We start from the raw sequence: 17,672 nt of genomic DNA, 5'->3' as shown, positions 1-17,672 counted from the left end.
GTACAACAAATGTGAGGGGTGCTAATACCTTCCTCTTGCGTAACTGACTCCCGAACCCTGATATTGGTTGCGATGAACATATCTTATCCTTTATTTTAGTGGTTTTATCGATATTTTCCCTTTCTCTCTTTAAGAATAAATAAAGTTTGGTGGCGACTCTGTTCAATCCATCCCGCAGGCATGCATTTGCGCTTCGCGAGCGTCGTGTTTTTTTTCGAGGTACAACACAACCGCATAATAATTAAGGAGATACTTTCCATCCCTAGTATCGATGTAGGCGAGTCTAACACTGTTAAATTTTCCTAATCATCTAGCTGGGTGATGCCCATAATACGTTATCTACAATCAAACAAGTTACCACGAGATATATTGAGGCAAAGAAAATCTACAAACACATAACAAATTACATTATGATGGCTTGAAGGCTCTATAAAATGGGAAGAGCCTCTCTCTATGTGTTAAGGTGCTTATGGGAACATGAGATCACTTTAGTCCTTGCTGAAGTGCATCAAAGGCTAGTGGCACTAACATTAACAGGCGAGCCCTGGCCTACAAGCTATTGAGGATAGACTATTACTGACCTACCTTAATAAAAGGCAGTATGTCAGAGACACACTAATATCCAACATACGCCAACTGAACTCCTTCGCTCCGTTATGACGCCCTGGCCTTTTTATCAATGGGTGTGGATATTCTAGGTTTGTTTCTCGTGGCTTCGGGTAAGCTAAAGTTCTTGATCGTTAGGGTAGAAAATTTCACTAAATAGATAGGGGTTAAAGTTGTATCCAAGATCACAATAGAGAGAGTTCTCCATTTGTTTTGGCAAATAATCATGTGTAAGTTTGGAGTGCCCAGAGTCATCGTTTCAAGCAACAAAACTCAATTTTCCAACACCTATGTGGTTGATTTCTATCACGAACTAGGAGTGCAGACAAAGTTTATCTTCGTTGTCCACCCACAAGCGAATGGAAAAGTATAATTGATGAATAAGGTAATTCCGAAAGGGATTAAGAATTGGATGACACTAAAGAACTATGGATGGAACAATTGTATGAAATACTATGGTCATATCATACAACTCCCCTTTCAACTACCAAGGAGACTCATTTCACTCTAGTCTACGGGGCATATACTATGTTATCTGTCGAAATCGACATATGTTTTCGTCAAAGCTCTAAGTTAAATATAGAGCAAAATAATGCACAATTAAGATGTGCCACATATCTGGTTGACGAAACAATAGATGTTGCTCATTCCATTGATCATGTCATCTCCCTTTGGGAATGGTCACACGATATGGGGAAATGGCAGAATGACGTGCCCACATTCCTAACAATAAAGAAGGGGTCATTTGACCATATTCTCTAAAATAGTGTTGGATTAATCGTCCACTCTTGCATCTTCTCAATAGCAGTTGCTATTCTCAAAGGACTCAGGATCTAAGTTCATGACTACTATAAATACCTCAACGATAGAATTGAGGAAGGGAGATATCATTATCATACAAAAAATCACATACACATAGCTTCTCAACCCCTATGTGAGTTGCTCTCATTCTCTAAAAATATACTAAAACTCTTACCTCCCTTAACTATACTAGAGTTGTCTATGTGAGTTGCTCTCATTCTCTAAAAATATACTAAAACTCTTACCTCCCTTAACTATACTAGAGTTGTCACATGTTATATTTTTAACAATTTCAATGTTTTAGAAGAAACTAAAAAAAGTTTTTCCGTGTGATCGTTAGCCCAAAGGGGAAGCTATTAAAGTAAAGGCAAGTTATATTTATTAAAGAAAAAATGTGTTGAGTTACGGTTTTGAAAAATTGTCACTAAAGAAATTACAGGTCGAGTCGCAGAATAGATCGTTCTCTTTAAGATGTTAAACAATGAGAAATTCAAATGATTCTTCAAAAAGAATTCAATAATGATCATTTGACTACTCAAAATAATTTCTCAAGCAAAGAAAAATTCAAATAATTCTCTAAAGAGAATAAAAAAAATACATGATAATTTCTCAACTTAAGCCAAGAGAAATTAAAATAATTTTATATTTCAAGAGAAATTAAAATAATTCTCTAATGACAATTCAAGAAAATTCTCAAAAACTTCAACGATCAGAAGAAAAGGGGGGAAATTGACACTACATAGAAATTTTGTTTTTTTATTTTGGTAGAAACTGAGTAACCTTTATTCGCAACTGCAATGATTAATCCCTCGAGCTGAATAATATCTCAATAGGTGATAAAGTTGTGTGCTCAGGACCGAGTTTGAACACATGACAACTAGAGGAGATTCTTTACCATTTCATCCAAGTATTTTTGGTAATAAGTGACTTTTTTATATAATAAAATAAACTATGTCAAATATATAATTTAAACAAAGTAAGACTAATAATTTTTTTTCAACTAACACTCAAAGACACTTATTTTTACTAACAACGTGGGATTTAGGTAATTTTTCATATTCATCTTCCTATTAAAATATTATTGACATGTTTCAACAAAATATTTTTTTCTATATTAAAAGACTTAAAAAAAATAAAATATTTTTTTTTATATATGGTGCACCGACGCATTAGTGAATTATAAAGTCTTCCCATCTTTCTTGTCTTCATCAACATGGGTTGTCCGCTTTGCATTAGTTGGAATCCTTCGCAATTTTCTGAGACTTCTTGAAAGCCAAAGATGAGTTTCATCTGAAGTAGGTAAAGATGCATGAAAGTTACCATTTATAATTGTCAGGTTTGCAGAAGAAGTTTTGACCCCCAAGGATTTGAACTACACTCTAAATACCACTACCACTCTAAATACCACTACCAGAGTAATTAGCATGGCTATAAAAATAGATATAACTGGCAAATTAATCAAGATGATTCAATGTAAATATCATGATGTTTCATTAACCAATTATACCTTTTTTATATTTTTACACATGGAAGAATAAGGTGAGGTTAAACTATCATTCAATAATCCAATAAAATGCAAAAATACTAATGACCAAAAGTAACAGTAATTACACAAACTAAATTATGTAACTTTTATAATGGAACATTTTTTCAGTTTCTGCAGCCTGCATATCCTGACCTGAAAGAAATATGAAAAACAATAACACTCAAAGTTACAGGAATAGATTATGTATAATTTGTTGATCAGCTAGCTAAACTGAATAAAACTTTAAGAATGTACAGAAAACTGAGAGAAGAACGTATTATACTTGCTTATCACTTGCATCAAATCCAATGTCGTAGTATTCTTCCATTGATAAACCTTGCCTATTGCCTAGCTAGTTTGTGTTTGAACTTCTCAGGGAAAGCGGTTTCCCTATTCTTTTGTTGAGCAGGCTACTACGTGTTAAGTCCCATATTTGAGAGATGATTTTGTTTCATATTTACTTCTCTATTCTCATTTTCATCTTCCTCGGTAACATGCCAATTATAACGAAGCTGTATTTTAAACTTTTCCTCTTCCTCGTCGGTAACATACCAATTATAAGGAAGCTGGACTTCAGGACTCCTGCTGCTGCTACTTTCATATACCTGATCCAAGTGAAGATCTTGTTGATGAATCTCACTTTCCAACTCGAATGAACTAGAGATATCATGCTGGAATACCATGCGTAATCCCCATGTTTTCAACTCCACATCTGGGTGAGCTTTAAATGTGATACGTGCTCCTGTTGTTACAAAATGGCAGTGGGGCCTAGAGATATAGATTAGCCAGAAATGCGCTCCTGTAAATGAGCCATGAACCTTGTTCAGGTCTAACCGAAGCGGCATATCAAAGGTTTCTTCCGTTTGTTCACTTTCAAAAGAGAGATAAAGAGGATAGGGAAGATGTGACGACAATGAATAATGTGAAGAACCAGATGTTGCCGGGCGATGATTTTCCACAAATGTCACGCCAAAGGCAAAGCCAAGCCAATTGTCAAACTCACCCGCATAGTCTGCTATCCTAACTGTTGAGTTTCCCTTAAATTGATGATGAAACCACCACGGAAATGGGTATCCAGGAACAACAATATCTAGGCCACTTCGGAAGTGACAAGGTTTCTGATACCAGAAAAAAAAACAGAAATATCAGAACTAGAGAGAAAGAGAATGGGGAGAGAAGCAATGTGAAGTGCGTGTTAGTCAATAGTCTATTGGGCTCATGTTATTGCGTCTTCTTATATTTCTAAGTTACTACTCCTTATATCTTCTCTTGGACTATTGTCCCTTCTTTGGTTGGTTCCTCTCTTTATTATGATTGTCTCATATGGTTGTTGCTTTATCTTTGGTTGTTTATCTCTCTATTGGTTCCTCTCTCTATTATGATTGATTGATATGGTTGAATATCAGCACAGAATCAAACATATTCTACTGCAGAATCAAACAAATGATGATGTTTACAGTTCATTAAGATGAAATGTAAATGGTAATTATTTGTATTTAATATATTTAGAATCCACATTCATAGGAAGAATAATTACCCCCTGATTATCAGCTGATTAGTGTTAGTAATCTCTTCTAAAGCATGGGTACTTCTAAAATGGTGAAGTATCGGTATCGGGTACGCACCCGTACTGGATACACGTCCGGTACTTATGGTACCTCATTTTTTGTCACTATTCAATTTCGAGTGAAATTTTTTATTTTCTCAAATATCAATATAGTATATTTATGTATTTTAATTTCTTTATTTTTGTATCTTAGCATTATTTTTTATTTTTTAAAACCTTTATAGTAATGTTTTGTTATGAACCTAACAATTTAATTATCTACTTAAACATTTTTTTAAAAACTCTTGCTTTTCATTAACTTACCCGGACCTTGATTTTTTTTTAAATGACGTATCCCATACCGATACCGTACCCGTACCTATGTACCATAGGTAATGTCACTTCGATCCTGTAAATACCTCTTATGTTTTACAAACATATGAAAAACAAAAAATATTTCTTATATGGTATCGGTCGCAACAAGAATTCTCAAGGACTTTGCTTTCATAGTATTTCTATTCAATCTCATATAATGTCTGATTCCGTGTATGATACTGAGTCCAGTAGTCACCCAAACATTCCTCAAACAAAACTGAAATATCTCAACCAGTCCAAAAACACCATGAAAACCACCTTTTTCATATCACAAAAATAAGGCTGAATGATGCTAATTAGTTTTTATGATCGCGGTCCGTTTGTATGTATCTCATAGGGAGACGAAAGGTTGACTACACAACGGGAGATCACAAACAACTAGACAATGCGGGCATAGACTGATACATGGGATGCTGAAAATTCCATGGTCATGACATGATTAGTCAATTCCATGACTAAAGAGATAAGTGCAAATTTTCTCTGTTATGCAACTACAGAACACCTATGGGAAGATGTCTCACAACTTTATTCTGATTAAGAAAATCAATCTCAAATTTACGAATTAGCTCTTTAACTTGGAGAAATTCGGCAAGCTGAAGATTCAGTCACCAAATACTATGGATACATGAGATGTTGAAAATTTCACGGTCATGACATGGTTAGTCAATTCCATGTCTGGAAAGATAGGTGCAAATTTTCTCTGTTATGTCACTACAAAAGACCTTTGGGAAGAGTCTCACAAGTGTACTATGATTTAGAAAATCAATCCCAAATTTATGAATTAACTCTTCAACTTGGAGAAATTTGGGAATTTTTAGATTCAATCACCAAATACTTCAATTATCTCAAATGTATTTGGCAAGATTTGGTTATTTTCAATGAGTAAGACTGAAATTCACCCGATGACAACAAACATTGCAAGAAAATGGTGGGTATTAGCCGCATCTTCAAGTTCCTTGTTGGTTTAAATATTAAATTTGATGAGGTTTGTGGTCGGATTCTAGGGAGAAATCCAATCTATACAATTGGCAAAGTCTTTGCAGAAGTACGCTGCAAAGAGAGTCCTCGACAAGTGATGCTTGAAAAAAAGCCCGTCAATGTCCCTGCATCTGTCGAAGGATCTTCCTAAGATGTTCCCCATGTCAATCGCAAACCGCTTCCTAATCAACGAGGTGGAAACTAGACTCATTTATTTTGCGACTATTGTGATCGCAATCATCATTCTCGGAAAACTTGCTTCAAACTACATGGGAGGCCAAACAATGGCAAGGCTAGTAGGTTTGGTGACCGTCCTATGTCAGCCCCATGTCTGCAGCCAATGAGGCTGACTCGCCTCCATTTACGAAAGAGCAGATGGATCATCTTCTTAAATTTCTAAAGTTCAATTCATCCCCTAAAATTTATGTTGGAACTGTGACACAAAAGGTAAGAATTTGTGGGCTTTATTTGCTTAAAACCACTCTAATTATTCTGAGCACGTGATTATTTATTCTCGTCAATTCAGTTCCTAGTTCAGGTTCTGAAAAAGGTAGGATAGTTGATGGTAGTTATTCTAGTATTGCAGACAAATGCAACATAAAAATTTTCAGAGCAAACCACTTTGCAATCTGTTTTACATGCTCCTAAGTTTTCTTGCAATCTTTTGCTTGTTTATAAATTGTCTAAGGACATTAACTCAGAATGTGGCTTGGACGTAACTCATCCCGACAAAACTGGCTTGTAAGGTGAAGATTACCCCCACTTATAAACACAACACAGACCATATCTCTAAACAATGTGGGATTAAATTCACCCCTTCAAACCCAACAGATGAAGGTGCTAGAGGCTGCACTGCAATAAAGACAAACCAAATGTCACAATTAGGGCAAACTAAGAACAGACCGTAATGAGACGGAAATTCCAACAAACTCCTTGTCATCTCATCAACCAAAGGAAATTCCAACAAACTCCTTGTCATCTCATCAACCAAAGAATATAATTTTTGGAAACCCTTCTCTGCTTTAGACGATATTGTGACTATAAATCATCCAAATGCAAAGACAATAGAATCCAAATCTTGAATGGCCAGATAATATAGTATCTGAGACGGGAGAAACACTGATTGAGGATCTTAATCTTGAAATTAATGCATATGCGAAAAAGGATTCATAAAGGTGGTACATGCCCAATTGTCTCTCCAGTAGAAATCTGATTTGATTTACCAAGTGAAGGTCCTACATATAGTCCATCTTTTAGTTCTTCATCTGGTAGTTTATCTTACTCATCCAAGGTTTTACCTTATTTGTCTTTTCTTGATATTAATCTTTCCATTGATGTGAGAAAAAAATATTTTTGAGCTCAATATCCCAATTGCTAAGAGGAAAGGTACCCGTATATGCACTAAACACCCCATGTCAAATGGCTTGTCATATGACAAGTTATCACACACTCACAAGGCATATGTGTTTAGGATTTCTAATTTGTTTGTGTCCAAAACTATTTAGGAAGCTTTAAGTGATCCGAATTGAAAACTAGCAGTGAAAGAAGAGATGGATGTTCTAAACAAAAATAATACTTGGAGTATCACTGATCTACCTCAAGACAAAAGACAGGAGGATGTAAGTGTGTCTTTAAGTGAAATGCAAGGTTGATGAGAGTGTCAAAAGATATAAAGAAAGATTAGTAGCAAAAGGATTTACTCAAACTCATTGTGTAGATTACCAGGAGACTTTTATTTCCATCAGAATTCTTCTCTTTCTTGCGGTAAATTTCAATTGGACATTGTTCGACTTTCCGCCTTAATTGCGGTCTGCCTCTAGTCACCTTAATTACGGGACTTTGGTTTGCCTTAATTGCAGCCCCCAACACCTTCATTGTGTTGACTTTGAAGGGGTGGATTTAGTCCCACGTTGCTTAGAGATACGGCCTGCGTTGTGTTTATAAGTGAGTGCAATCCTCACCTTACAAGTCGGTTTTGTAGGGTTGAGTTAGGCCCAACACAAATTCTGAGATGGTATCAGAGTCTATCTTAGATCTATTGTTGGGTTTCCCGCATCATCCACGCTTTGGGCTCATTGAGGCCCAAGCATGAGGGTGTGTGTTGGACTTTCCGCCTTAATTGCGGTCCGTCCCTAGTCGCCTTAATTGTTGCACTTTGCCTTGCCTTAATTGCAGCCCCCAACACCTTCATTGTGTTGGCTTTGAAGGGGTGGATTTAGTCCCACATTGCTTAGAGATACGGCCTGTGTTGTGTTTATAAATGGGGGCAATCCTCACCTTACAAGTCGATTTTGTAGGATTGAGTTAGGCCCAATCCAAAATCTGAGATACACAACTTCAATATGATGTTAAAAATGTCTTCTTGAATGGAGACTTACATGAAGAAGTATATATGAGTTTACCTCCTGGATTTGAAGAAAACCTTGGAAGACACAACGTCTTCAGATTGAAAAAATCTTTATCCAGTTTGAGAGATTCAAAAGTGTTATTAAGTGGCATGGTTTCACCCTGGGTCAAAAATCTTTATCCAGTTTGAGAGATTCAAAAGTGTTATTAAGTGGCATGGTTTCACCCTGGGTCAAGCAAATCACACTATGTTCTTTAAACACTCACATGAAGGTAAAATTGATATTCTTATAGTGTATGTTGATGACATTAACATAACATGAGATGATATCAAAGAAATTTGTGATCTAAAGAGAAGACTTGAAGCTGAGTTCGACATCAAGGACCATGGAATTGAATACTTTCTCGGGATGGAGTTTGCAAGATCTAGTGAAGGAATTTTTCTCAACCAGCACAAGTATACACTTGATTTACTCACGGAATCAGGGATGACGGGGTGTAAGGAAGTAGAAACACCAAAGGATCCCAATGTGAAGTTAAGGACAACAAATGAAGATGATAAAATAGATAGAAAACACTATCAACCATTGGTTGTTATACTAAGAGACATGGCTGAAATTGTTATCAAGAGACATGGCTTCATCCAGGATAAAGCAGATCACACTATGTTCTTTAAACACTCACGCGAAGGTAAGATTGTTATTCTAATAGTGTATGTTGATGACATTATTATAACATGAGATGATATGAAAGAAATTTGTGATCTAAAGAGAAGACTTGAAGCTGAGTTCGACATCGAGGACCTTGGAATTAAAATACTTTTTCAGGATGGAGTTTGGAAGATCTAATGAAGGAATTTTTCTCAATCAGCGCAAGTATATACTTGATTTACTCATAGAAATAGGACCGATCGAATTTGAAGTTTTGCAATGAGTATAATAAGTCAGTTTATGTATGCAATAGGACCGATCTAATTTGAAGTTGTTTTCAGAATATTGAGATATTTAAAAGAAACTCCAAGAAAAGGGTTGAAGTTTATATAAATGTTGATTGGACAGGTAATATAAATGATAGAAGGTCTACTTCAAAATATTGTACCTTCGTAGGTGGAAACTTAATTACATAGAAGAGCAAAAAAATAAAATGTTGTAGCTAGGAGCGGTGCAGAGGCTGACTTCCAATCTATGGCCCATGATTTTTGTAAAGTACTATGGAATAAAATACTCATGGAAGACATGAAGATTTTTGGCTCAACTTCAATCAAAATTTAATGTGATAATAAGGCAGCTATTTCTGTTGTCCATAATCCTGTCATCCTATACAACCGAACAAAACATGTTGAAGTGGAGAAACACTTCACTAAAGAAAAACTGAGAGTCATCCTATATGACCGAACAAAACATGTTGAAGTGGAGAAACACTTCATTAAAGAAAAATTGAGAGTGGTAAGATTTGTTTGTCCTACATACCACTAATCAAAACTTAAGTAGCGAACATGCTCACAAAGAGTCTTCTAAAGGCAATTTGATGACGTAGTGTGCAAGCTTGTTATGAATGACATATTCATACCAGCTTGAGGGGGTTGTGAATATCAGTACAAAATCAAACAAATTCTGATCTAGAATCAAACAAATGATGTTGTTTAAAATCCATTAAGACTAGATGTAAATAGTTATTAATTGTAATTATTTTATTTACTATATTTATAATAGACATTCATAGGAAGAAGAATTATCCTTGATTATCAGTTGATTAGTGCTCAGCTTATTTTCACTTGTATCCTATAAATACCCCCTATCTGTTGTTTTACAAATATATGAAATACAAACTATATTTATTGTAGATATGATTGTTACTTCTTCTTTAGTTATTCATCTCGTCTGGTTATGATATTAGTGGTTTGATTTGAGCTTTAGTTTGAGGAGAGCGTTCGAATATTAGAATATGTTTTATGATAGAGTATTTTGTATCATTCTTGATACTCTTTGTTAATGCATCACAAGTTTCAGAGGTTATGTTAGATAATCGTATTCTATTAAAATATTATATTTCTTAGCTAGTAGTCTAGTCCTTTTACATTTTACGATAATTTCTATCTCTAATCCTTATTTTCATAACTATTATGCATTTCATTAAAACACTAATCTCCTTATATCTTTCAATGTGAATGTCTATTGTAAACGGTGCATATGCGTACCTCAACTAGTTTCATCAGCCACGAAAGTGCCAAGTTATGACTTCCTTCTGGGATCTCCAAGAGGGGAGAATCGAAAATATATAATCCCGACCTATGATTATGAGATCCAGACAATAATTTAAAATAGTTTCCTCCAGATGAAGAAGTAGCACACAATTGGAGCTCAGGCAAAGATTGAAGCCTGCTGCAATGCGCCAAATTTAAATATGCTAGTCTGGAAAGCCTCCCCATTGAAGATGGTAGTGATTCGAAGCTATTTCCTTCAAGGTTTAGCCTTTCTAAATACCTTAACTCTGCAATAGCATCAGGGACTGTACTAAGAGTGCAAAAGCTTAGGTCCAAAAAAATCAAAGACATGATAACATCATCAAAGTGGTCAATAATTTCTGTAGGCAGTGATATGTTTCCCTCCAAGGGTAGATTCTTTAATTTTAAGCAGCCACACAAGTCTAAAGTCCCAAGAGATGGTATTATAGAACTAATGCTTTTGGGCATGCTGACAAGATTTGTGCAGTCTCTTAAACTCAAGAACTTAAGACGTGTAAGGTCCCCAATCGATTGATCAATCGTCACTAAACTCGTACATTGATCAATATCAAGATACTCAAGATTTGACACCTCGGTAAAAACGGGTGTCATTTCAAGTTTTGTGCAGCCAGACAGGTGCAAAACTTTGAGAGAATATAAGTTAAATGCAGTGTCACCATCAAGAACGAGCCTGACCAAACTGCTGCAGCCTTCCAGACTCAAGAAAACAAGTTTATCCAAAAGTCCAATGGATGGATGGACATAAAATAGGCTTATGCATCCCGTAAGATCTAGCCGCTCAAGTCTCCGGCTTCCTGCAAAATTTGGTGTCTCCACAAGACATTTTGAGTTGCTCAGATCCACCCTTTTCAAACAAGGGAGATCCTGTGAAGACAAAATGAGCAACCAAGTGTTAGCATGTTGTATTCAAACTTTGAATATCATCAATTAACTTTGGTGCGCTTTCGTTAATTTTCATACAGAACTTGAGCTTAATTTTTCACATGATATGTAAGTATGAGTTCGATAAATAGAACTCGAATAATTTTAATAACAACAGGAGAAAATTATCATTTTCTATGCAGTAGTATGTGTTTACAATATGTCAAGATTTTAAATTATTCTTTTAAAGAGAGAAAAATAAAAGACATCATTACAATACCTTGTGACCGTCCCATAGTCGTTGGATAAGGCTACAAGGCATATTCAATTCAACAAGTCGAAACGGCTCAAAATTTAATGGCAAAGAAGCAAAAGGGTAACCATACCACAGAAGATACTGCAAGCTGTTGGAAACAAAATCCAGACTTCCTGAAAATATCTTATGATGTAAATGTAATATAAGAATTTTAAGTCCTCTCATTATTGACAATCCTTCGGCCCTCAACAAAGGGTATTCAGAACTATGCCCCTTTGGATCTAGAATTATGGCTTTAACCTTGTTTGTTCCCTGAAAAAAAATTAACGATTAATATGTTACAAAAGTAAAAAGATCCTTGAATAAAAACCGTATCGATATATCTTTATTGGATGATAAAATTTGAAGAATTTATTGTGAAAAGAAGTTTTGGTTTTTGAAAGATATCTTGTTACCGTTTCTGTCATCATGACATTGTAGAAATCCTCATAAAGCCACAATCTACTCCAGGATCCTGGTTCGCCAGGAAACTGTTGTCGGACAATTTTCTTCCCCAATTCTTGCAACATATCATGCATATGAATTTCCTGATTTCTAATAGTTATGAGTGACCTCTCTACTAAACTTTGAATTCCAATGACAGGGTGCAAATCACAAGCATCTAAAATTCGCTTCACATAATCTTCCTTCTCCCCCTTGAAGAAACAAGCAATATGCAGAAATATTTCTTTTTCCTCGGAATGTAATCCCTCAAAACCTACCAGAAGCACATCCATAATTTTTTTGTCTGGATTACTCCTCAATCTATCCAAGGCATCTTTCCATTGGCTAGCATTTCGAGTACATAAGAAAGAGCCCACTACTCGAACTGCTATTGGCAGACCTTGAGCATAGTTCAGTACCTCTGGAATCAGCTCCACACATTCGCTAGTGGGATTCTTACTTTTAAAAGCTTTTCTGTAAAATAATTCGCAAGCATCTTTCTTATTTAATAGTGGAACCTCATACACATCATACGACACACGTGTATCGTGAGAGACTGATAACTGTGCTCCAAACACTCTTAGAATATGCATATCCCTAGTTGTAATGATCATTCTGCTTCCTGTGCCAAGCAACTCGGGATTTATAGCCAATTCTTCCAGTTGCTCTAATAGATCAGCATTGTCAAGAACTACAAGAATCTTTCTTCTGCATAGTCGATTACTTACAATTCCAGATATTTCAGAAGGGCTGTATGTCTCTAGATTTATTTCATTTATGGTTTGTCGAAGGATTTGTATCTGTACAGCAGTAGCACCGCCATCTTTATAAATTTTGCTTACATTCTCAATAAAACAATATGCATCAAACTGATAGGAGATTCTATCATACAAGACAGAAGCGAGAGTTGTCTTTCCGATTCCAGCCATCCCCCAAATACCTACAACTCGGAAATCATCATCCTTTGAGCTTAATTTCAAAAGACTTTCTAATGCTTCTACTCGAGGTTGTATCCCAATAAGGTCATCAGTAAGCCCTGAGAATTTATGACCCAATGTTTTTATCACTTCCTGAACAATATTTTTAATTTCTCGAAACTCTGGCCTGAAAGAGAAAGAAAAACCCACATCATTGCCTAAGAAAAAACATGTTAGGAGGGACATAAAACGGGTTAATTTACTTATACAATAGATTGTTAGCTCACTGAAAACTCAATTGAACACCATAAATTCATGTCAAACAAAGATTAGCATCAACACTTACTTGTTCCTAACATCCCAACCAACTACTTCAGCTAAATCGACCATGGCTCTCTTCCATCTCACAACCTTATTCGGATCATTTTTAAATTTCCTCGTGTGTAAAACAAAGGCATTCTGGTACAACCCACTCTGCTTTCGTACATGAGATGGATCGATATCAAAAAAAACAGGGAACACAGTTTGTTTCAAGTCTTTACGACATTCAGCAATAGTAGCCATTTCTTCCAAACACCATGTTGACAGTACATATTTTTGAGAAAAGACAACAATAGAAACTCGGGAATTTGCAATTGCTTGTACAAGTTGTGGCGAAAGGGACTCTCCTTTCTCTAGCCTTATATCATCCTTGAAGGCGAAAATACCCTTTCTAGTTAGATGAGCATAAAGATGATCAACAAAAGTGTTGCGGGTGTCAGCACCACTGAAACTAATAAACACATCATATCTATAGCTATGGATGCTGTTGGAATCAATGGAAGGACCGGAAGAAGCTGTACCTCCCTGGCCCAAATTGAAAAATGAAAAACGATCCGACAGATACCGGAATGGCTGCATGAGCATAGACCTCACACGTGAGAGAAACATGTCTGTTGTATATGAAATGAAAATGGATCTCATCAGAACAAATAATAATAACAATAAAAGTGAATGTTGAATTTACTCTCTAAACTATCACTCTTGTTTGGTATAGTCCCTAAATTATTCATGTTTGTCTTCATTTACTTTGAATATGGGAGAGAAAGTGACTATTCAAGGACTAATTTAGTAGATTGAGAATATTTTAGGAACTATTTATTACATTTCTATAGTTCGGTATCAGAAGAGTGATAGCTTAGAGAAAGAATTGGAGGTTTACTTTAATAAACAAATCTTAATGTGTAAATTATTAGGTCTGTTTACTTTTGTGAAAACATTTTCTGTTTTCATTTTCTAAAATATGTGTTTATTTTAACTTGCTAATAAGATGTGAGGCTCTTAAAATGAACCATTGTGATGGAGAGAAGATTAAGTGCTAGCTAGGGACAATGCATTTTTTGGAAATAATGAAAACTAGAAAGGTTGTGTTTTGGAAGGAACACTCGTCTGTCTATTCCTATGCAGATCAACCAATATATATACAACTTGTTTTCCTGAATTTGTGCTAACAAATCCCCTACTATTAGTCTTATATATTAGTCCCACATCGGATAATATATGACTTGATCATATGTTTATAAGTGGGGGCACTCCTCACTCTACCAACCAATTTTGTAGGATTGAGTTAGACTCAACCACATATCTTAACAAATACAATCAGATTCAATCATTTAGATTAATGCAATTAGACATTCTGACCTATACAATCAGAATGCTCTAAATCAATTCAGATCAATATTCTTATTACCCCCTCAAGTTGGAGCATGCAGGTAGCAAATGTCCAGTATGTCCAACAACAAAATGAACTGAGCAGGACCAAGTGTTTTAATAAATGTATCAGTCAATTGGGCAGTATTGGGAACATACACATAGAACACCGAGTTCTTTGCAATGTGGAGGGTTGATTGACTATCACAATGGAGACACATAGGATAAGTATGCGAAACACGGCTGCCATGGAACGATACTCAGATACTCAGCCTCAACAGAGGAACGAGAGATCGTCTGCTACTTCTTTATCTTCCACGAAATAGGAGAGCCCTAGATGAACAATCCACCATGCGAGAGACCTGAGAGTAAGAGGAATACTTGTCCAATCAGATTCACACCAACAAGTCAATTGCAAATAACAATTTCTATTTAAGAGGACATCCTCTCCATATTTCCCTTTTTTTAGAATTGTGGTTGGACCTATCTCAACCTTACAAAACCGATTTGTAAGGTGAGGGTTGTCTCCACTTATAAACATATTTTCATGTCATATAATATCCGATGTCTTAACACCTTTCAAGTAGTGAACGATCCGCAATGCCACTTCCCGATGTTCCTGTCTAAGCTGGTGCATAAATTGAGAGAGTAAATGAACAACATATCTCAATTATGACCTTGTAAAGCAAAGGTATATTAGACGACCAACTAATCGTCTAAACTGATTAGGATGAGACAACTCTAGTCTTTGTGCGAGAGCCAAATAATGATTTTGATTCCACTGGAGTACTTGTTGGTTTCAGTCCTAAAAGACATGTCTCCTTTATGATGTCCAACACATAATTCAGTTGACAGAAAAATTCCACAGTTAGAGCGAGTCACTTCCACTGTTAGAGTTTGCTAAAGTTTGCTAAGATATTTCATGTGAAAACATGAGTGCAAATAATCCTTGAAGCCATTAATAGTTGTGTGATTATTCCCGCCAATAACAAGGTCGTCTGCATACACCAAAACTACAATACGCATCTTTTGTTTTCGCATATCTGAGAGTATTTTGACCTTGATTGTGTGAATCCAAACTGTTTCAGTGTTGTGGACAGCTTGGCAAACCAACACCTAGGAGTCTGTTTGAGCCCATAGAGAGACTTTATCAGTAATCAACTGAGTAATCTTCATGGAGAGGTGTCCCATTCTTTTGTGCCACAGTTCCATCAAACCTCCCTCTTCGGATCCCTTGGAAATAATAAAGCCCATCCTTGCATTACCTGCTCCAATCAGCATCCTCGAGGTGCCACTCCTCATTTGATTGACCACTCAACCCTAAATTATATCCTTTAAAGATGGCCAATCCATATCTTATTCCGCCACTTTGGAAAGCATTTGCACGCACTATTCCACCTCTTCCTCCACCACTTCCGCAACCATGCGGTGGTTTTCAGCGTCCTCCATTTTTCCATCAATTTTCTTTCTCCCAACCATTCAGGACATTCTAGCCTCGTGACCTGTTTGGATGCAATGCGTACATGTAGTCATAGACTTATTGATGGGATCTCCCTGACCTCTAACTTGTTTTCCATTAACTCATTCTCCCTACCACCGTCATTCCATCTTGCTTGCACCAGGCAAGATCTGACTTTAGCTGCTGTATTCTGGGTCATTCACAACTGAAAATCTTTCCTTTATGTCCTCCCACATTTCTTTTGCAATTCATGCATAGGATATGGTGGAACACAAGACAGGCTTCAACTGTGTTAAGTATCCAAGAAACTATCATGGATTGCACTGTCCACCAATCTTCCATTTCAGGTGAGTTCTCAGCTGGTGTCATCGCGCACGCAAACAAGTTTTCACGGCACATGGCCATTGTTCGTAGCTTTCACCTTGAAGCTGAACTTGGACTATCATGTTTCCTTGGCTGTCGTTATTGTTCGAGACTTTCTCTTCTTTCTATCCTTTATCTGCCATATCTAAGTGATTCTCAGAAACTGATATTTATTTATGTTTCTCGAACTTCACTCAGGTACCATCTCTGTAAAATCTCTAATTTTTAGTTCTATATATTAGTCCTATAATATTAAAGCTGAGAGCTATGCTAATCCGATCCAGTCATTTAAATGAATGCAATTACACATTCCAGCCTATACAGTTTGAATGCTCCAAATCAATTAAGATCAATTCTTTGACATTTTCATTATTTTCAGAAACTGAACTTAACTGTTAACTTCAAGAATCATGATTTATTTCTTAGCAATCAAATGGAAAATGTTTTCACCAACAAATTAAAGGAGGCATAGATTTTGATTGTGAAAGCAATGTTTATGTCATACATGAGCAGAAATAGAAGCCTAGGTTATGCGATTAGAAAATTATGATGAATCATATAAATAAAAGGGGCAAAACAAAACCGGATATGGTATGAAATTAATTAATTTTACCTGCAGTTGCATCTGTAACTAAACCCATCTACTCTAGGAAATTCCTGCACAGCCACGGGAAGAACGGTCCTGACTAGTCTCAAAGGATGAATAGCTTTAAGAAACTTTTTAATAGTTTTTATAAGAAACTAATTTTCAACTGGAAAGAAATGGCGTGTGTGTCCGCATGCAAACCTGAGTACTTCCTCGTTGGAATTTTTCTTTCATGGCGAAGAGACGAGGAAATGGTGATGTAGAATAATTGTTTGACTTAAGAGTCCTTAAGTGGATGGACTTTAGACTATCTTTGGAGCTAACGGAATAGAATTTTTTACTCAAAACTACGGTATTTTCAAAAATTATATTCCAAACTAATCTATTTTTTAAATAATTTTTTAAATTACCTCAGTTGAAAAAAAAATGTTAAAGGTTGGTGTTAGATTAATTGGCGGTTATCTTTAATTTTTAAAATGGGACGTCAATTGAATTGGCTACACCACATGGTACTGATAATCCTATTGACACTCATGTATATATATTAAGAGGAGACGTCAATTGGTTTGACGGCTCCGTGTATTGTGTAATTTTTTTTGTATAAATAGTTTTGATGATTCATTTTTCCACATCTCT

General features: G+C 35.9%; 1 protein-coding gene across 4 annotated transcripts; it reads right to left on the bottom strand.

Annotated features, from left to right (window-relative positions):
- Positions 1-2,832: 2,832 nt before the first annotated feature.
- On the bottom strand, positions 2,833-17,336 carry LOC127091204 (disease resistance protein RPV1). Of its 4 annotated transcripts, XR_007791892.1 has the most exons (8): positions 17,064-17,336; positions 14,788-14,990; positions 13,286-13,871; positions 11,995-13,126; positions 11,564-11,851; positions 10,375-11,286; positions 3,216-4,050; positions 2,833-3,085 (listed from the first exon to the last, which is right to left on the bottom strand). XR_007791892.1 is itself a non-coding variant. In XM_051029768.1 (7 exons), exons 2-7 carry the CDS (start codon positions 14,876-14,878, stop codon positions 3,346-3,348), a joined length of 3,714 nt encoding a protein of 1,237 aa, XP_050885725.1. In that variant the 5' UTR covers positions 14,879-14,990; positions 17,064-17,336; the 3' UTR covers positions 2,833-3,345. The 4 variants fall into 4 exon arrangements, 3 of the variants coding, with proteins under 3 accessions (XP_050885725.1, XP_050885727.1, XP_050885726.1); XM_051029768.1 differs by having other exon boundaries at positions 2,833-4,050; XM_051029770.1 differs by lacking the exon at positions 14,788-14,990 and having other exon boundaries at positions 2,833-4,050; positions 17,064-17,136; positions 17,238-17,312.
- Positions 17,337-17,672: the final 336 nt, after the last annotated feature.

This window comes from Lathyrus oleraceus, chromosome 6, assembly GCF_024323335.1.
Source record: "Lathyrus oleraceus cultivar Zhongwan6 chromosome 6, CAAS_Psat_ZW6_1.0, whole genome shotgun sequence".
NCBI lineage: Eukaryota > Viridiplantae > Streptophyta > Magnoliopsida > Fabales > Fabaceae > Lathyrus > Lathyrus oleraceus.
The sequence above is the reverse complement of the archived record's forward strand: the minus strand, read 5'-3'. Positions and strand labels throughout refer to the sequence as shown.

Bases quoted from the DNA above. Each gene is read 5' to 3' on its own strand.
- LOC127091204 (XM_051029768.1), bottom strand. From the start codon at position 14,878: ATGGCAGCCGTGTTTCGCATACTTATCCTATGTGTCTCCATTGTGATA. The intron at 13,872-14,787 runs GTATGTTCCCAA...CATATACAACAG, and splicing joins AAGAACTCGGTGTTCTATGT to ACATGTTTCTCTCACGTGTG. The intron at 13,127-13,285 runs GTAAGTGTTGAT...TTTCTCTTTCAG, and splicing joins GGTTGGGATGTTAGGAACAA to GCCAGAGTTTCGAGAAATTA.